This window comes from Solanum lycopersicum, chromosome 1, assembly GCF_036512215.1.
Source record: "Solanum lycopersicum chromosome 1, SLM_r2.1".
NCBI classification, from domain to species: Eukaryota; Viridiplantae; Streptophyta; class Magnoliopsida; order Solanales; family Solanaceae; genus Solanum; species Solanum lycopersicum.
The window spans coordinates 53,192,593-53,213,639 of record NC_090800.1 but is presented as its reverse complement, the minus strand read 5'-3'; the positions used below and the strand labels follow the sequence as shown (position 1 = coordinate 53,213,639).

At 35.6% G+C, this 21,047-nt stretch overlaps 2 protein-coding genes across 17 annotated transcripts in view; one reads left to right on the top strand and one right to left on the bottom strand.

Moving 5' to 3' along the window:
* Positions 1-21,047, bottom strand: part of LOC101259478 (uncharacterized) — a 51,875-nt gene that overhangs the window by 432 nt on the left and 30,396 nt on the right. For 11 of the 16 annotated variants that reach the window (XM_010321280.4, XM_010321273.4, XM_069297770.1 and 8 more), the window contains one exon: positions 13,293-14,204. The exons of 1 other annotated variant lie outside the window; for it this stretch is intronic. The gene's annotated coding sequence lies outside the window, so the exon portion shown is untranslated. Of the gene's footprint in view, positions 1-13,292; positions 14,269-14,411; positions 20,899-21,047 lie in introns of those variants that run through there. 4 more of the 16 variants (XR_740996.4, XR_002028000.3, XM_010321275.4 and 1 more) reach the window with 4 other exon arrangements.
* LOC138342269 (uncharacterized) lies at positions 7,999-9,102 on the top strand. Its single transcript, XM_069294622.1, has 2 exons — positions 7,999-8,344; positions 8,663-9,102. The coding sequence occupies exons 1-2, from the start codon at positions 7,999-8,001 to the stop codon at positions 9,100-9,102; spliced, it is 786 nt and encodes a 261-aa protein (XP_069150723.1).

Here is a 21,047-nt window from a genome sequence, read left to right as displayed (position 1 = left end):
TCATTTGCACACCTAACTTTTGCTCGGCATAAATTTATAATTTCAGTTAATTCTTAAAAGTTATAATAAGCTATGCCACTTAATTTCTATAGAAACTATTTCGACTGAGGCAAAAATTCAATTCAGATTTCACGAGTTATGCTGAAAAAAGGGATTACCTTAGTTCATACAACATTTATGTCGATAAAGACAAAACTTCAATTTTAGAACCTACAAGTTATGTTGTAAAAGACATAATTTGGTTTCTATCCAAACTTATGTTGAGCTTGAATTTTTTTTCAAAATTTATGTCTAGCGAAATTAGGTCATTGAATGACTAAAGTTATGTCATGATGTAAAATAAAAAGTATATATTTTATCCATTATTTATTCTATAGTTTAGTACATTCAATTGTCTTTTGAGTATTAATTATATGATTTCTTGCATAATATAATATTTTTTATTGTATAGAAGTATGAAGCAAAAACAAATTAAAAAAGAAGAAAAAAAAAGAGGGAGAATACAGTAAATAAATCAAATTGTTCATGAATTCTTTCAAAAATACCCTAAACTTTGCCTAGATTCGTCGAATTATGACCGCGGCGGCTGTGGGGGCAGCCTCCACCATTGGAACTTACTCCAACACTTAAAAGGAGTTATTAATAATTTAGGGCATCCATCGAATATCACTTACTCCAATACCACTAAACAAAGGAACTCAAAACACAGCCTTATTCCAATGAAACAAGTGGCACATCTCCATGGAGAATCAAGGATAGTGTGGGAAGAAAAGGAGGTAGAATATATGATCATCAATGAAGAATGGTAGGAACATTTTCCTATGGTGGATGGAGATTCAGGAGTTATGGAAATTAATATCAAAACAATGTAAACTGAAAGGGGATGTAAACATCACTTAGGAAGTAATAGGTATGTTCTAATAAGACTACACTATTGGAAGATTATGTTACTACTGTAAAGACCATAGTTCTACATCACACATAATTATTGGTCATATCCTATGAAACCGTGAAATGGGATTCAATGTTTGATTCGGAGGAAGAAACATTAATTGTGATTGTGTGAATAGCATTCCCAACGCTCCCTCCTAATTTCTTTGGGAAGGAAACAATTTTCTCATTGGCATTGGCTGTGGGAAAACCTTTACAATTTTACATGGCAACCCAAAAAAAAAGACCTAGTTGTGCAGGAGTCAAGGTAGAAATGAATTTTAAGGGGGGATTTCCCTAATAGACTCAGTGTGGGAGTAAGGAAGAGGACAAGTAAAGTAGTGGAGAACTGGGTGGCAATTAAATACGACTACGTACCAAAATACTGCAAAACATGCAAGCTACAAGGACATAATGAAAATGAATTTTTAACATTCAGCCGGAGTTATACCCTGGAGAATAGGAGGAAGGTAATCGTGGAAAGTAGGCAGGGGAAAAGAAGGAAGAACTGGAAAGAAGATTTAAAGGGAAAGAAAAAATGGTGGAGCATAAAGGGGATACTAGGCATGACGAAACCAATAATTTGAAATACCAAAGCAAGAAGAAAGGGGATGCAAACATCAGCTTAAGAAGTAATAATTATGTTCTAATAAGGACTAAATATTTGGAATATTATGTAACTCTATTGTAAAGACCATAGTTCTACATCACGCATAACTATTGGTCATATTAACCATTAAGTGGGATCCAATGTCTAATCCAGAGTAGGAAACATCAATTGTAATTGCGTTAATAGCGTTCTCACCGCTCCCTCCCAATTTCTTTAGAAGGAACCAATTTTCTCATTGGCATCGGATGTGGGCTTACAAGTTGACATGGCAACCCAAAATAAAACAAGACCTACCTGTGCAACGTTCAAGGTAGGAATGGATTTAATGGGAGATTTCCCTAATAGAAGAAATGTGCAAGTAGGGAAGAAGATAGGAAAAATAGTGGAGAAGTGGGTGGAAATGCTCAAACACATATCATGTACAAAGCTTTGGGGGAAAATAAAGAAAAGGAAGAAGGGGAAGTGAGTGGGATAAAACAAATGGAAAGATGAATAATGAATGAAAATTACAGAAAATATGTCGACCAATGTGAGGAATAACAACAAAAGTCACATAGTGAAAGTGGGATAAATAGTGATAAAAAAGAGGAAGGAAACAAATAAATGGATAACTGTGGGGGGAAAACGAAGATAATCAAGTGAGACAGGAACACAATATCCTGGAGGAAAATCAATCAAGAGAAGGATCAAATGAGGGTAAAAACTTGATCAAGGAAAAATACTCAAATGAAATAGGGACATTGAGGAGTACAAATAACTCACTAGAGAATCAACAAGGAAAAAAGATCCAACATCAAGTTGAACAAATAAGGGCACTGAATTGAGGATAAAAATCACATGGATTGGAAGGGGAGCTACCAAGATAAAGAGGAGAAAAACAACATGGATGAAAATATAGATAGTATATGAAGAAATAGGGACTGATCACCAAGTCATATAGAGATATAGAAAGGAAGAAACAAAAGAGGATCTAAGGGGAATCAACCATCAATAACAAAGACATGGAGCAGGATAGGGTCTTCATTGTCATCATATCAATAATAGATAAAGCCCTTTTTGGAATATCAAGTCAGTTAAAACTCAAAATGCTTTTGAGCGAGTAATCGACTTGAGCAGAAGACATTACTACTCCTATATTACAATACTAGTCTTTTCAAAGTCCCTTTTGAACTGGAAAATCATAGCACAAAGCTGAGGTTACCAAATTCTAAGGTGAATTGCTCGGCTAAGATTTAGACTTTCTGGGAGGAAGACTAGGAGGAGGAAGGTTATACACATACCATCAAATAGCTCACGATGAATTACAAATTACAAGGCACACAATTTATATTTGCACTTAGATCAGTCTATCCGAGATGTAGTGTGATACATAGATTAGAGTTATGGGAGGATATGGAATTTGTGGAAAACCAGAGTGTACCTTGTATAGTTGGGGGGGGGGGGGGAGGGCTTCAACACACTAGTAGATGGCACTGAGAAATTAAGAGGCCTAATAGGGTCTTTTTTTTAGACACATGAATTAGTTCAATGTATTAATAACTGCGCTATGAATGACCTGAAATTCATGGGTAGTAGATATACTTGGTGGAATGGAAGTATTAAAATATTGCATCTTTGAAAGACTTGATAGGGTCTTTGGAAATAACATTTTTATGAATCTTGCACTAGAAAGTGAGGTCCACCATTTGATAAGGCAGGAATCATATCACACACCACTACATGTAAGTGTAACTCTGATCAGGGAGCAATCAACATGTCTTTCAAGTTTAGAATTTAAGAAGGTTTTATAGGACAATCGGAGGAATCAGGTTGAAAATTCCCCTTTTACCACTTCTCATACAAAATTGAGGTAGCTCAAAAAAGTACTCGTGTAGTGGAGCAAAAAGACATTCTGGGACATCTTTAAAAAAATTGCAACATTGGAGGATGTGATTAAAGGAAAGAAGGTGCAATTTGAAGTAGTACCTACAGAAGTCAGCAGGACTGAACTTAGCAAGGCTAATGCAGGGTCAAAGAGATATGTGAACATGGAAGAAGATTTTAGGAAGAAAAAAGGCGAAAGGAAGCAATAAATGTTTCCAGGGATCAGTTTAAAGAAACACAAGATACAGTAGACTTTTCAATGGTTCAATATATCCCAAAAAAGATCACAAAAGATGAGAATAACGAAATAGAGAGGATGCCTACAAAAGAGGAGGTGAAGCATGTGGTTTTTAACTTAAATGAAGTTTGTGCGAGTGGACAAGATGGATACTAAGGCCATTTATATCATTATTGTTAGGAAATCTTTGAAGATGAAACATGGAACATAAAGAGGGCCTTTTCAGTGATTTTGAACTACCAAGATACATAAGACACACAAACTTGGTCCAAATTCCAAATTAGGAGGTAGTAAAGAGCTATTGGGATTATAGGACAATCAGTTTGAGCACGTTTTCTGACAAGATCATATCAAGACTTATACATGAGAGAATCTCAATAATGTTGCCACGGATTATATCAGTTAATCAGTTGAAGATTGTCAAAAGGATGAGTATCATCACTCGGGTTTGTTAAAGAGAGGAGTATAAGTAAAAAAGTTCTATTATATCAAGATATCATAAGGGATATTAACACGAGAAACAGACTACATAATGTGTCTATGAAGTTAGATATGTCAAAGGTCTATGACATAATCTCTTAGAGTATCTTATTCAAGTTATTAGGAAGTTTGGCTTCTCAGAAAGAATGGGTGACATGATAGTAAGACTGATTAGTAACAACTGGTATTCAATCCTCATGAATGGAAAGTCTTATGGTTTCTTCCAATCATCAAGAGGGATTAAACAAGAAGAGCCTCTCTCACCTACTTTCTTTATTATTGTAGTTAAGGTCTTGGCGAGAAACTAAAATGATTTATTTAAACAAACTAACTTTGAAGGTTTTGGGCTTCCAAAATGGAGTCCCAAAATTAATCATTTATCTTATGTAGATGATACTGTACTTTTTTGTTCAAAACAACCCAAGTGATGAGGATGATGATGAAGGTACTAAGAAGATATAAGGTTAACTCTGGTCAAATTATAAATATTGACAAAAGTATGTGCTATCGGCATGAAAAGGTGACAGTAGAGGTATGTTATAAAATAAAAAGGATTACTGGGGTCAAACAAGGTAGATCTCCATTCATCTATCTAGAATTTCCTATATTATATGGACAAAAGAATAAAGGTCACTTTGAAGATTTGATCAGAAAAGTAGCAAAAAGAGTGGTTCTGTGGAAAAATAAGTTTCTTACATTTGGTGGAAGGCATGTTTTAACAGAACATGGCTTACAGTCAATGTACATACTATCAGTGTTGAACCCTCCAACCAGTTTCATAACTCATTTACATAAACTGCTAGCTAGATATTTTGGGGGAAATGTTAATGGGGCCAACAATAAACATTAGGTGTCTTGGGACATTATATGTTACCCTACGAAAAGAGAGAGGTTTGGATTTCAGATCATTACATTATGTATCAACAACTTTATTTGCAAAGCTATTGTGGAATTTTAGGACTTCAACATCATCACTATTAAGTGGATACATATAGACAAGTACTGCAAGAAATATAATCCAGTTATAGCTACTGGATGGGGTTCATCATATGTGTTTAGGAAATGATTGGGGTGAGGGATGAGGTAGAGCATCATATCTAGTAGAAGATAAAAGTAAGAACATCAAGATGTTTGTTTGATAACTAGAAAAGATTTCGGGCTCTTTATTATACTGAAAGTGGAGATAGGGAAGAAGAAATTGAATTTATGGACTTTGTCATATAGGAAATATGGGATGAGGAAAACTATTTGAATACATGTCTACAGAAATGGAGTATGTTAAGTATAACATAATTCCTCCTAACAGAAAACATGAAAATGATATAACTTTGTGGGTGAGCAGTTTACAAGGAAATGTTACGGTAAAATCTGCATGGCAGATAATGAGGAAAAAGAAGGAGATCATAACTAATTTTTTATTATATATGGAATAAGGGTTTGACTTTTAAAGTGATTCTTTTTCTATGGAGTGTATAGAAAAGGAGTCCTAACTGATGATAATCTAGAGAGAATGAAAATTCAGGTAGTATGTATCAAAATATTGATGTTATGAGAAGAAAGCGGAGGAAACAATGACATATTTATTTCTAAAAACCTCCATAGCCTATTGACTATGAAAGCAGTTTGCTGGTTTTGCAGGTTTACATATGGAAGGGATGCATTTGTAACATTTTAATCATTGCATGGTAGAAATAAAAAAGCTCACCACAATTGCAAGGAGTTTTGAGGGCTATGACAACTATAATCATGTGGGCTTTATGGATGGGGAGAAATAATCTGAAACATGAAGGGAACTCAATCTTCAATAGGATGGTGATGCAAGTGCAAGATATGATTAAAATCTAGTGAAAAGGTTATACCCTTGGATATATTTGGAGTCAACCCAATGGTTAAATATAACTAGAAGGTTGAGGAGGTACAAGCCAAAACTACACTATCATAGCGTGGTACGGAGACCCCTTGGAATGCAAAAGATGAAATGCAATACAGATAAAGCATCAAGAGGTAACCCAAGACAAAGTTAATATGGATTTTGCCTAAGAAATTCACAAGGGGATTTAATTTATGCAAGAGCTGCAGGGGTGGGTAATACTACTAATATTTAGGTAGAATCTTCAGCAACTTAGGAAGCATTGTAGTATTATTTCTTAAAAAGGTAAGAGGGTCATAATAGAAATAGATTCTTTGAGTTTAGTGAAGATAATAATGGGACAATGGAAGATACCATAGGAATTGGTGGAAAGATGAAATAGGGCAAGCAAAAGGTTATAAGGAGTAAATATTACAATTAGCCATGCATTTACAGAAGCTAAAAGTGTGTCAGATCTACTAGCAAAAGAGGTGGTGGACTCGCAATCTACAAGAGAGTATACAACCTTTGAGACCTTCTAATACACATCCGGAGACAGATAAAAAACGACAAAGCACAAATACTAACATTAAGTATCAGGACGAGAAAGGTAAACATTTAGCATTAAGGATAACAGTCAATCTTTTTTGTGTATAACTTTTTAAAGTTTTTAAAAATGTGCAATTTGTGAATTTTGTATAATATAATTTATATAATGTAATTTGTATTATATATTTTGTATCATTGCTTAAAGTTCATATGTTTATGTTTGTATCAATTCGTTATTTTGAATTTTATTATATTCGTATAATTTCAGACTTTATAATACTCAATTATAAAAAAAACGTGAATTATACAAATGTACATGCAAATTAATAAAAATTACTATCCTCTCTCGCTCGCCTCTCTTCTTCCTCTCTCAATCTCGCTTGGTTCTCTCCTCCCTCTCTCAATCTCGCTCACCTCTCTCCTTCCTCTCCCAGTCTCTCTCGCCAAAATATATAAATACATTTGTATAATACTATTATATAACCGATATACATATACAATTCACCTATTTCCCACTCTCTACCCTCTCTTGCTCGCATCTCTCCTTCCTCTCCCAATCTCACTCGTCACTCTCCTTCCTATAACATGTATCTACGAATTATAATTAGTAAACTATAGCTATGAAGCGTAATTAGGCTATCTTTCAATGGCTATATGCGAAAATTCCTCATTAATAAAATATAGAGTATTACTTTAAAACATAAAAGGGAGAATAATTAAGGGACAAAAATCATTTCCATTGTTCCCCAAGATAAGACAATGAAAATGGCCCAAAAAAGGAATTCAAGACGACAAGAAGGTAAATTGAGCTGCTAGAGGAATGTCCTACTGCGTCACTTGACACTTCACCGTCCGCGGCGCGCCAACTTTGTTTTGATTTTTGTTAGACAATTGACATTTTTCAGCTTATTATTATTTTTACTGTTTTTTACTTATTTCAATTTAGTGTTTCCTATTTTCTAGCTAGATTTAGTCAACTTTAGTTGCTCAACTTTCTGAAGTTAGTGGCCCCATAATGGCTGTTAGTGGCCCTTTTTAATGGTAGTTAGTGGCACATATTGTTATTTTAGTCTTAATGTTTATGTTCTTTCTTTGTATAAATTAAGATTTTCTACAGATTAATATACACAAGGAATTTCATAAGTTCACTCTATTTTTATTTTTTTTCAAATCAGTTTCTTGAGTATTTTTGTTCTAACAGTGGAATCAGAGCCTGTAGTTGATCTTACAAGACAAAAAAAAGTTTTAACCTAAAACACAAATGGCATCCAACAACCTACCTTTAAATCCACCATTCACTTTCACTGGTTAAAATTACCAAATATGGTATGTGAAGATGCAAGCTTTTTTAGAAGCCTATGAACTTTGGGAAACTGTGACTGAAGATAAACCACTTGCTGCTCTACCAGCAAATCCTACCTTTGCTCAGATCAAATCCAACAACGAAGAGAAGACAAAGAAATCTAAAGCCATGCACTTATGCAGAATGTTGTGGCAGATACTGTGTTTTACAGAATCATGGCTTGCAAAACTGCAAAAGAGGCTTGGCATAGGTTGAAAGAAGAATATCAAGGAAGCAATAAAACACGTCAAATGCAAGTGTTGAACCTAAAAAGAGAGTTTGAGTCCTTGAATATGCAGGAGGATGAAACTATCAGTAAGTATGATGATCGAATATCCTTAATTGTTAATAACATTAGACTTCTTGGTGAAGAATTTACAGAGAAACAAATTGTGGAGAAAAATCTTGTGACTCTTCCTGAGAGATTTGAATCTAAGATTTCCTCTCTTGAAGAATCCAAGGACCTGAGCAAACTTTCATTAGGTGAACTAATGAGGGCTCTTCAAGCACAAGAGCAAAAGAGGACTTTGAGACGGGAATAGTTCATTGAAGGAGATTTCTCTGTACAAAAGCAAAAAGGAAAGCAACAATTCCACCAAAAGAATAAGGGCAAGCATGATGGAGGAAACAATAGTGGAGATGTGAAGCAGAAGTTCCCTTCTTGCAAACATTGTAAAAGAAATACACATCTGGAGAAGTATTGTTGGGGGAGAGTCGATGCTATATGTGGCAACTGTAAGAAGACAGGACATGTATCCAAGGTCTTCAAATAAAGAGCAAAGGCCTTTGGTGCTTTGCAAGCACAAGTAGAAGCAGATGACGATGCACATGAAGAGCAACTATTTGCAGTTTCATACTTTTCAATCACTGAATCCTTTGATTCATGGCTTCTTGACAGTGGTTGCACACATAACTTGTTTAATAATGTTGAACTGTTCAAATTCTTAGATGATACTTACAAATCTAAAGTAAAAGTGGGAAACGGTGAGGCAGTAGAAGTCAATGGCAGAGGTACAGTGTCTATCTCAACAATATCAGGTATCAAAACTATTTCTAATGTTTTGTACATACCTGATATGAGGCAAATTTTGTTGAGTGTTGGACAAATGCTTGAAAATAATTATTCTCTGCATTTTAAGAATCGTGAATGTGTTGCTTCTGACCCTTCTGGAGTAGAGTTATTTTATGTCAAGATGAGCAACAGAATGTTTTCAGTTGATTGGGAGAAAATAATTGAGTAGGCTTACACTATTACTTCACAAACATGTACAAACCTATGGCACAAAAGGTTTGGTCACTTCAATCTGAGAAGCATCGCCGAGATGAAAAAAAAGAGCTAGTGGAAAATATGCCTGAATTTCTTTCTAATGCTCAAGTTTGTGAAACTTGCCAATAGGGAAAGCAAACAAAATTGCCATTTCAAGCAAATCAAGTACGAAGAGCTAACTAGAAACTTCAGCTCATTCATACGGATGTTTGCGGCCCAATGAAAAAAGATTTGCTGAGTGGTAACAAATACTTTCTCCTCTTTATTGATGACTACACCAGAATGTGTTGGGTTTATTTCGACTGAAGAGTGAAGTATTTGATGTTTTTAAATAATTTAAAGCTTTAGTAGATAATAAATGTAATCTTAGTATTAAGGCTTTAAGGTCTGACAATGGAGGAGAATACATTTCTTCTCAATTTGCGGAGTTTTGTAATAGCACAGGCATTGAATGCCAATTGACATTACCATACACTCCACAACAAAATGGCGTGTCTGAAAGGAAGAACAGGACAATAATGGAGATGGCCAGATATCTTTTGCTCGAAAGAAAGATCCCAAATCAATTTTGGGCTGAGGCAATCAATACCCCTGTATATTTCCTGAACAAATTGCCTACTAAGTCCTTGCAGGACATGACTCCATATGAAGCTTGGTTTGGGAACAAACCATTAATACTCCATATCAAAATCTTTGGGTGTATATGTTATTATCGAGTTCCAGAAACAAAAAGGAGTAAGATGGATAACAAGGCTCATAAAGGCATATTTATGGGCTATAGTTCATCCAAAGGTTACAGGATTTTCTGTTTGAAATCATACAAACTAATTCTCAGCCTAGAAGTGATGATTGATGAAGCAGCTGGTTGGGATTGGAAAAATTAGAAGAACTCTTATTCTGATTAATTTTCAATAGAGCAGCCTCAAATTTCAGAAGATGAACTAGTGGATGATGTACCAGTGAGGGGAACTCGATCCTTAAAAGATGTCTATCAGCGGTGTAACTTGGTTAGCTCTGAACCAACAAGCTATGCTGAAGCACAAGACTCTCAGGCATGGAGGAGAGCTATGCAAGAAGAACTAGACATGATAGAGAAGATTGGAACCTGGCAGCTTGTTGACAGACTTAGAAATCGCAAGGTAATTGGTGTAAAAAGGATTTTCAAGAAAAAACTCAATCCTGATGAAAATTTGCAAACATAAGGCTATATTGGTGGTGAAGGGATACACACAACAATATGGTGTGGATTACCACAAAACATTTGATCCTGTAGCAAGGTATGACACAATCAAGCTTATTCTTGCATTTGCATCTCATAGTTCCTGGCAGATTCATCAACTTGATGTCAAATCGGCTTTCTTGAATGGTTTGCTTGCTGAAGAGATCTATATAGAGCAACCTGATGGTTTCTCAACTCCTATAAAAGAGGATCAAGTTTATCTCTTAACAAAGGCCTTGTATGGACTAAAACAAGCCCCAAGGGAATGGTATGAGAGGATGGACAATCATCTCATCCAACTTGGCTTTAGTAGAAGTCAAAGTGAAGCTACTTTGTATGTGAAAGTCAATGCTGCAGGTGAGTCCTTAATTGTCTCAATTTATGTGGATGGCATGCTTGTGACAGGAAGCAAAATTGATCTAATCCAAAGGTTCAAGGATGAAATGGAGAAAATCTTTGAAATGACTAGTCTTGGAGTCATCAAGTACTTTCTCGGCATGGAAGTGTTGCAGTCAAGTGATGGAATTTTCATATGTCATCAGAAATACATTTCGGATATTTTAAACAGGTTCAAAATGCAAGAGTGCAAACCTGTGAGTACTCCAATATCTACTGGTGTGAAGCTTGACAATGATGAGGATTCCGAAAAAGTGGATGATAGTATGTATAGAAGCTTAATTGGCAGTCTTCTATATCTAACTGCAAGCAGGCCTGACATTCTATTTGTTGTTAGTTTGCTCTCTAGGTTCATGCATTCGCCTAGAGATACACACCTCACAGCTGCTAAAAGAGTGTTAAGGTATATTAAAGGAACTAGCAAGTTTGGAATTTTTTTTCCAACATCTGCCGAAGTAACTATGAACCTGATCGGGTACTCTGATAGTGATTGAGGTGGTGGAGTTGATGATTCCAGAAGCACATCTAGATATCTTTTCTGTTTGGGGACAAGTTGTTTTAGTTGGAGCTCTAGAAAACAAGAAACTACAACTCAATCAACAACAGAAGCTGATACATAGCTGCTGCATCTGCTGTGAATCAAGTTATCTGGCTAAGGAAGATGATGAAGGACTTAGGCCATGAACAAACAGAAGCTACCAAGATCATATGTGACAACAGTTCAATAGTTTCAATCTCAAAAAATCAAGTGTTTCATGGTCGAACTAAACATATCAAGATCAAGTTTCATATTATTAGAGAAGTCCAACAATCTAAGTGTTGCTTGTTCATTGTTCATCTGAGAACCAGCTAGTTGACATTTTCACCAAGTCATTGCCAAAGGAAAGGTTTGATGATCTGAGGCAAAGAATTGGTGTTTGCCACAAAAATGCCAAGGAGAAATGTTAGACAATTGGCATTTTTTCAGCTTATTATTATTATTACTGTTTTTTACTTATTTCAATTTAGTGCTTCCTATTTTCTAGCTATATTTAGTCAACTTTAGTTGTTCAACTTTCTGAAGTTAGTGGCCCCATTATGGCTGTTAGTGGCCCCCTTTTATGGTAGTTAGTGTCACATGTTCTTATTATAGTCTTAATGTTTATGTTTTTTCTTTGTATAAATTCAGACTTTCTGCAAATTAATATACACAAAGAATTTCATAAGTTCACTCTATTTAATTTTTTCAAATCAGTTTCTTGAGTATTTTTGTTCTAACAATTTTTTCTAACTAGTTTCAAGATTTAGTTTTTTTGGAGGGTGGGGAGAGGGGGTGGGGGGGAGAGGATATGTTCTACTCTTAATATTTTAAAGAACATTTTGGACACAATTTTTGACCCAGAAAAAGCTAGAAATCATGTTAGAAGTCAAAGAAAATCGGTTTTTCTATTTTTAATGTTTTTCTATGGATTATTTTTGTAACATTTCATGTCTGTTGAGCTAAACTTCTCGTTCTAAGTTACGGTAGTTGCATAATTGTTGTTACATGAATTTGAATTGATATGTGCTACGGGTCGTGCAGTTACTTAATTCTTTTTCCTCTTAATTATATCATCATCTTTCATATAATGTCTATGACAAATGGACACAAAAGAGGAAATTTTCAAACATAATACGAGAAAGTACAACTTTGTCTTGAACTCCATAGGGAGTGCTAATTGATTGGCTAACATGAATAGAAAATATTTGTTGGCCTTGCTTGGTTCATACAGAAGAAATATGCATATGCACCTCACTGTCGACTGACAATCGTGTGAGTATAGGCATTAGAAATAGTTTAGTCTTAGGGCGTATTTGGTGGGAAGGAAAACATTTTGAAAACAAGTAGATTTTAGACTTATTTTCTCATATTTGGTTGGTGAGTAGAAAATATTTTCTAGAAATGATTTATAATGTTTGATTTATGAATGAAAATGTTTTTTGAGAAACATCTTTTATTTTTATTAGAGTAAAATATAATTTATGGAATTGAAAATATTTTTTAGAAATAATTTTTTTTGGGGGGGGGGCTGACGGGGGTGGGCAGGGGTTAGGTAAAAAATAAAATTTTAAAGTTGAAAATATTTTTTAAAATATTTCCCCTACAGCTATCATATTTTTATTTTCTTTTTTCTGTAGGGGAAATAGCTGTATCTCCCTTTTCCAACCACTTTAGTTTTCTATGTGCAGAGTCTACAATAGACTTTTAACTTGAAATATAAACACACTATGTTCTTTTATTATTATGGTTTTCTATACAGAATATATGGTTTTTCATGTCATGATATAGCTCAAAGAATATTTGGTAATCAATCATGCACATACTAGTACGATAGTAATGTTCTCATTGCACCTCCGTTACTCCTAAATATATAAGTTCGATAATAACTAACAGAATACACTTAAATATAGTGATCTGCAGTGATAACAGCGCACATTGAAATAGGCAAGGTTTGACATTTCACTGAAAGTTCTGTACTTGTACAGGATCTACAACATCAGAAAAATATTCAACTAGAAAGCTTTAAAGGCACACAAGAAAACTGACTTTCTTCATTATCCAGAGGAAAAAAGTATATAGACAACCGATTAAAAAAATTACTGGCAGAACCAGATGACAATGTGAGAATAAGCAAATAGTAGCACTCTTTGAAACAAGGATTGTTGGTAAAATTTATACCTGTTGGTTACAACTTGAACTATGCTCCTTAATGGTGTTTTGCGGTGCTTTCTCAAAGGAACTTAATGTAGAAAACAGTGATTCTTCCTTAAACTAACAAACATTTTTTTTGATTTGACAAAGAAACAGTGATTCTTCCTTAAACTAATTATTGAAAATCAAAAAGGTCGCTGTATTCTCAGCCACCTTGCACTTTGACAGTATCCTTGAATTGTCAAGGAAATGGGTTCCTACGATTTTGTTACTGCCGGCTAATACAATTAATCAGAAAGTAAACAGAACAGTACTGGGCCTTCAACTGTTTGAGTTATAGTTGGTTCATGTTAGGAACCTTCCGTACAGATCATTGCAGAGTAGTTGAGTTTTTAATTCTGCTCACCTGAACAAAAAATTGTTGTGGACATTGGTTTAGAGAGATGGGTGGTGTGAGCATTCACTAGTATGATTCATAAAAGTTGTAGGGTTCACCCAAACATTTGATCTAGGAAGCTCAGATGGTGACTGAAACTGCGTAGTACTTTGTCCACCAAAGTAAACACCAAAATGGTACCTCAATGTTACGTTGGTGTCAGTTTCAACAACAATTTGGTTTTGCTTCTTCCGAAGACTGGTATTCTTGCCGCATGCCACACTGACTGCCATTTTCCATTCTTCCACCCTCAGCTATTCTTACAGTTTTCCTTCGTTGCCACTTGCGCTTCCTCCATCTGGATCTGCTAACCTTCTTGGAAGCAACTTCAGAGCCTAAGACATCACTTCTCTCCTGGTGGTAGTCATGCATGTTCAAAACCAATAAGATTCTACTCAAGCATTAAGACACTTCTCTCCTGGTGGTAGTCATGCATGTTCAAAACCAATAAGATTCTACTCAAGCATTTAGACGACTACGCAAAGAAAAAGCAACATTTAGCATTTTTCTCCCTCCATCCCTCTTGGGACACATGCAAAGGGAAGGAGATGATTTCTTATCTTTATTTATTTCTTTTCCTTTCCTTTATAACTACACTGTGATTGAAAAGGAAATTCTTCCCTTGGTCTTTGCATTTGACAAGTCCAGATCATATTTGGTGGGTAGGAAAGTTATTATTTACACTGTCCATGCAACTATTAGGTACCTATTCAACAAAAAGGATGTGAAACCGAGGCTTATTAGGTGGATCTTACTACTGCAAGAATTTGAACCGGAGAAAGAATAGAACAAGTACAAGGAACAAAATTGCAGACCAGTTATCCATGTAAGAAAGTTCACTCCAGATTAGCAATTACTAGTCTAGTACACAATTTGAACTCTATGTACACACTAGCGAGTACTTATAGTTACAAATGGAATTGTTTAAGTCCTTTGGATTTCATAGTCCAGATCTTAAGAGTCACTATATTACTTGTTTGACCACGTACACTTCGGTGTGCATTTGGACACAACATTGATGAAAAATATTTTATTCTAAATTCCTTAGAGACTAAAGATAAATATTGTGGAAAATATTTCCGGAGGCTTGTGATATTCCATTGCTTATGTGACACAATTTGAAAGAGGTTTCCAGAATAGTTTGAGAGCCTTGTATGAATACATTAAAAAGGGAAAATATGTGGCTACTGAAGAGTTAAGTTCTTCCATACAAGATTCATTTAAAGAGAATCTACGGAAATGAGGGATGTGACCTACCTCACCCAAAGAAATAAAAGAATGGTTCTCTTCATTTAAAGTTGTTCCTACACTTCAAGCAAAATTGATGATAGAAATGAAAGAAATTAAGGATGAGAAAATTAATAACTCAAGTTGGAAAAAAAGGAAAGCAAGAATTGTGATATGAGACTGAGTTTTTATGAGATCAAATAAGTACAAGATTAATTATTTAAAGGTACAACAACATACCTAGAGACCAGCGTAGTCCCACAAAATAGGGTCTAGGAAGGTTATAATATAGCAGATCTTACTCCTACATCAAAGGTAGAGAAGTTGTTCTTGATAGACCCTCAACTCAAGGTAATTATTTAATGGTGACTATCATAAATAGGTATTAATGGGTAAAAAAATGAGATCGAATAGCTATTCCTTCTAAAGTCTATACTTTTAATTAATATTAAAATATGTGTTTTCCCCTTCTTCGTTATGGTCTAATTTCCTTTTGCTTATATATATTTTGTCCATTACTGATACCTCTTCCGTATTCACTATTTAGTTATTAGTAGATCTAGTTATTTGTTTGAATAAGAGCAAATATAGTTGTTTTGTGAATATTTGATAGTAATCAGATTTAATTTGTAGGATCTAATTTATCCGAGAAATCAGATCTAATGTCGTTAAGTATTTAGGAAATTAGATCAGTTTAAATCATCTTTTGATTCTCAAAAATCCTAAAATCAAGAATCAAATTTCTAGTTTGTTTCGTCATCTCTATTGCCATAGTGTTTGCATACCATATGATATCATAACAACTTTATTCTTGGTTCCTTCTATGGTACCGGAACTGGTTTATTCTTGTGTTGTTCATCATTAAGAGCCTGTATGGTTTGGCTTATTTTAAGTGGTTTAAAGCAAAATAACTATTAACCACTTTTAGAGTGCTTGCTTAAATCAAAAAAGTTCCTATAAGCCCTTAGCATAAGCTGAAAGTGTTACAAATAAGTCAAAAGAAAAGTCAATCCAAACAGGCTCTAAACAACATTTACATGGAAGCTTCACCTAGCAGCATCAATAGAAGCTAAGAGTTCTATCAACAAAGTTCCGACCAAGACAACTATGAGGGCAAAGTCACGATTCCTCTCATTTATCATTTTAACTTGCTTGTCACAAGCTGAATGGCAAGAATAATTTGGAATGGGCACAATCTGTCTGTTTGGTAATTGATGGTCAATGAAAACTTGGAGACCTAACTAAATAGACAAGAAGGCCTCCACTAAGAGACCCGAAAATGAATGCATGAAGATCACAAAATATGAAAGCATGGCGATAACAAAACTCAATGGTAATCGCTTGGCTATTAAACTCAATGGAACCTGCCGCCATAGGTAAACCATATTTGATTCTCCCCACTGTTAAGATATTTGGGGAGCTGCTAGAGAGACTTACTCTGATGTAGAAAATGTTCGTCAGATTGTAGAAAGGAAGGCAGGGGGAGAGAGGTGTTATTACTATAATAAGATGGTTTCTATATGGAAAGAATTAGATAAATGTTATAATGATGAATGAGAGCGTCCTAAGGATAGCGTATGAGAAATGAGAAAGGAAGAAAATTTCTAGTAAGATTGAACTAAGAATTCTACAAACTTCTTTCACAAATTCTTTGAAAAGACCCAGCCAACTTTGAAGGAGTAGACGAGAACAAACAAGGAGGAATGTTATGCTAAAAAGAAACACCAATTTGGAAGCAAAAATATTGATTCTTCTGCTCAAGTTGCTACAAAATGAAAATGATATGAAAAAGAAGCCATTAAGTGATCCTTGCAAAAAATACTTGCACACTCGCTCTGGTTGCTGCAAAAATGAAAATCACAAGAAAAAGAAGTCATTGTGTGATTTTTGCAAATACAGTGGCACTCGTGAAACTTGCTAGAAAATCCACGAGAAATTTCCTAACTGCAAGAGTAAGGGGAAGATAACAGTGGCAGCTGGGTCTTTTAGAGTACCATGTCGCTCTCGAAGAATCAGGGTTGAAACCTTCTCCAATAATGTCACCATTCACCAAGAAGCAACTAGAGTTACTGAACTTCTCCAATCTCAACTACAAACCAGTAAACCTGATCATTCCACTCTCACTTGTTTTTTTCCCAAACCAAGTATTGTACCATCTGTTTTTTTGAGTACCTGATTACATGACATGGAATTCCCATTTTCTCTCAACTTGTACTCCTTATGCAGGAAATAGAGAAGTCAGAGTTGATGGTGGTTCCTTCTCAGCAATTGCTGGAAAAGGACTATCAAATTAACCCCTCTTTTGACTCTTTTTGATGTCCATGGTCCAAAACTTTCTTTCAATCTTGTCACCATTAGTAAATTAACTAGAACCCTTAATTGTTGTTGCTATTTTTGACTCAATTTCATGTGTACTGGAAGACAAGGTTTCGGGCAGGAGGATTGGCAACTCTAAAGAGTCTAAAGGTGTATTTTCTTGATTCAATAAATTTTAGTTCACCTTGTTAGAACTTTGTTCTAGTTGATAACAAACTTGTGTTATGGCACAATAGACGTGTACATCCTATTTTTCATTATTTCAGACTCTTATCACCTCTTTACTTTACTGATAAAAGTTTGTTTCTTTCCAATTTAATTTTTGTGAAATGGCTTAACATCGCCTTCCATTCTTTTCTTCTCAAAAATATCATGCCCACAAAAACCTTTAAGTTAATCCATAGTGATGTTTAGGGGACTTCTAGGGTAGCAACTGTAAATGGAAAAAGATGTTTTTTGAATTTCATATATTATCACACTAAACTTAGTTGGGTGTATCAACTGAAAGACAAAGGGAAATAAAAACATACGTTGGAGGCTTCTATTTAAGTTGAGATAAAATTTCATGAAAAGATTCAAGTATTTCGGAGTGAGAATGGGAGAGCTTTTTATTGACCAACTAGGCAATTTTTTCACTTCCAAGGAATAGTGCACCAAAGTTCTTATCATGATACATCCCAACAAAATGGATTTAAGTACTGAGGAAAAATAGGCATCTTATGGAAGTAACTAGAACCTTAATATTCACAAGTGGAATTCCTAAATTTCTTTGGCGAGAAGCTCTTTTGACAACTACCTATCTTAGTAATAGCATGTGTTCCTATGTTTTAGGTTTTAAAACCCATTTCATGATGTCATGACATACTTTCCTACTTCTAGGTTGACCATTGATCTATTTTTCAGAATCTTTGGGTGTAGTATACTTTTTCATGTCCGTGGAACCTAGTTGGAATAAACTTGATTTTACATGCTAAGAAATGTATTTTTGTTGGCTATGCTCCCAGTCAAAAGGGATTCAAGTCTTATGAACCAAATGCTAGGCAGATTATTATCATAATGGATGTCACCTTTTAAAAATATCAACTGCTTTTTGGAACTCATCTTCAGGGGGGAGAAATGTAACATAGATTCCAGTGATTATGAGGATCCTATTGACCTAATATGTGAGAATCAAAATGTTCTAGGTTTCATGATAGAAATAGTACTTTTGGTAATCAAAACCTAGATAAGGTACGAGATAATGAGTAAAATAATTTAAATGAAAAAATGAGACAATAGAACCTTTTCATGACTCAATTAATGACAAGTACATGGAACATACAAAGGAATTACAGGTTTACTCGAGGAGAAATTGGAAAATAAAAAAAGACTAAGCACACTCATAAGAACTAAACTCCATCCCCTATGATCTCACTGATATACAAGTGCACTTTGATGATACCATACTTACAGGAAATAACTTGTTAGAATGAAGAATTTAAAAAAAATAAAAAGCATCCAATCTGTCCAAGACTTGGTGGAAAGGGTTACCTGCTACCTGCAGCTAGTGGGAGGTTGTTAGAACCCTAGACTAGCTATGCGACGTCGGTGTACATGGCAAGGACTTGGCATTGGATTTGGCACGGGCGTGGGAAAACAATGCGGGTGTCCGACGAAGTATTGAAGTGTTGGCTAAGCAGCTTGAATTAAAAGACTAAGTATGCTGGAGTATGGGAAGGCAGACTTAGGACAAAGGATGCTAGAGTGTTGGCTACGCAGACTTGGGCACGATGACAATGACAGGCGTATGGCACCTTAGGGGCATACATGCAAACAGTGGTATCGGCAAGACAACGCAAGGCAGCGTGCTGACTTGGCAAGACAAGGCTGGGGGAACTTGATGAAGGCAAGGCAGGACAGCATGTGGGCTTGACAAGGTAAGACCGTGTAGACTTGACAATGGCAAGACAAAGCTTGATCAGTGTTGGCACAAGTTGGCAGAATTGAAAAATAAAACCAAGGCTGGGAGACAGCTGAAATAAGTATGGGCAGATGCAATTCGGCTAAGGCAAATAAATAATATGTGCTAGGTTCATGTATTGTATTTATTTGAATTCGTATTGTCAGGACCTGTTAGAGTTAGTTTTATTTGGACAGATTTGGCCCTGACATGTGTTAGACGCTTGGCAGTTTTGGAACTGTCGTCAACCGCCATCTATAGATTTAAAATGGGGTGGAAATTCGGCCAAAGCAAGCAGGAGAGTGTTCTGTCCCTTAGTCAAATTCATGAAGCCTTTCCTTTGCTGAATACATATTAATGAAGGTTGGGATTCGTCCTGTAAATGTCTGATTGTTCCTCAATATAGTATGTTGCCTAAAAGTAAAAGAAAACTCTAAGTGTTAGACAGATTCGAGTGTATTGATGAAGTTTGCGAGCGTTGCAGGTTGTTGTGCAGTGGTGTTAGACGAAAAAATTGAGCCCGTATCAATTGGTATTAGAGCAGCAGATGTACGAGAAGGTGACGAACACAGAACTACAAGAATTGGTGAGCAATATAGAGGCATTTGTTGGTATAAGGGATGCGCATGGGACTGATCCTACATTTTTGGATCTATTCTCCCAAATTAATGGCTTGAGGATGGAATTTAAGGCATTTCCGACATAGTTGAATCAATATCGTGTTGATTTGAAGACCAACTGCTAGAAGGTCTTAATTTTCGTAAAGCAGCAGCACTACCGATCAACAGACTGCTTGAAGGAAGACAGCAACCTTCACGCAGAGGTGAAGGTGTTGGGAATGACCGTTGCTGCATCTAAACCAACAGGCGGGGATGTCTCTAAACTAAAGTTCCCTGAAACTAGGTCTTCCAGTAATACGAGAAGTGCCAAGGAACTGGAGAACTTCATTTGGGACGTGGAACAATATTTCAAAACAAGCCAAATTGTGGAGACGACAAGTTCAACATTGCTTCTATGTATTTGTCCAGTGATGCTCAACTTTGGTGGCGGTCCTGGAATTTGGATGATGAAAGTGTCGGTCGACCAAGGATTGATACTCGGGCCAAATTGAATAAGGAAATGAGAGTACAGTTCCTCCCAAAAAATGCATCATGATTCACATTCATATATACACAAGTATACTCTGCAGTTCTGCCTATTGGTTAACTATACCGAGAGAGAAACTTAGACCCCCGCAGTCTGGACCTTTTACAGGCAGCTATTGTCACCTGCAGCAGAAGATAAATTCTTACTACCAAACATGTTTCAAGAACGGATTTCTCCTCTGTATTTCCCTTCTGAGACTAAAAATGATACTAGCAGTTAGCCTTTCCAGTTCACAATTGCCTCCCAGAAGCAGGTGTTGGTCATGCTGCCACATCGCACGTGTTGAAATCCTATTCTCTCATTCTCTGCTACAATGTATTAATTTACGGTAAATATGTATTAATACCCAATTAATAGCTACCCCGTCATCCCTAACATCACCAGAGACTAGGCTGAAATTACTGAATGACTTCATCAGAGCTGTGCCAGAATCAACAGTAACCAGTCTCAGCATACCATAATTTCCTTTCTTATTAAAAACAGGACAATATTGCTTACTCTTAGTAGTTACATTGAATCATATTATTGACTTGAAGATCACAAGATAATCTAAACAAAATAAAACGCCT

What these genes read in the sequence shown, in the direction of transcription:
- LOC138342269 (XM_069294622.1), top strand. Translation starts at nt 7,999, where the DNA reads ATGCAGAATGTTGTGGCAGATACTGTGTTTTACAGAATCATGGCTTGC. An exon ending in CCTGAGCAAACTTTCATTAG is followed by an intron (nt 8,345 to 8,662) that starts GTGAACTAATGA and finishes GTGCTTTGCAAG; the next exon opens with CACAAGTAGAAGCAGATGAC.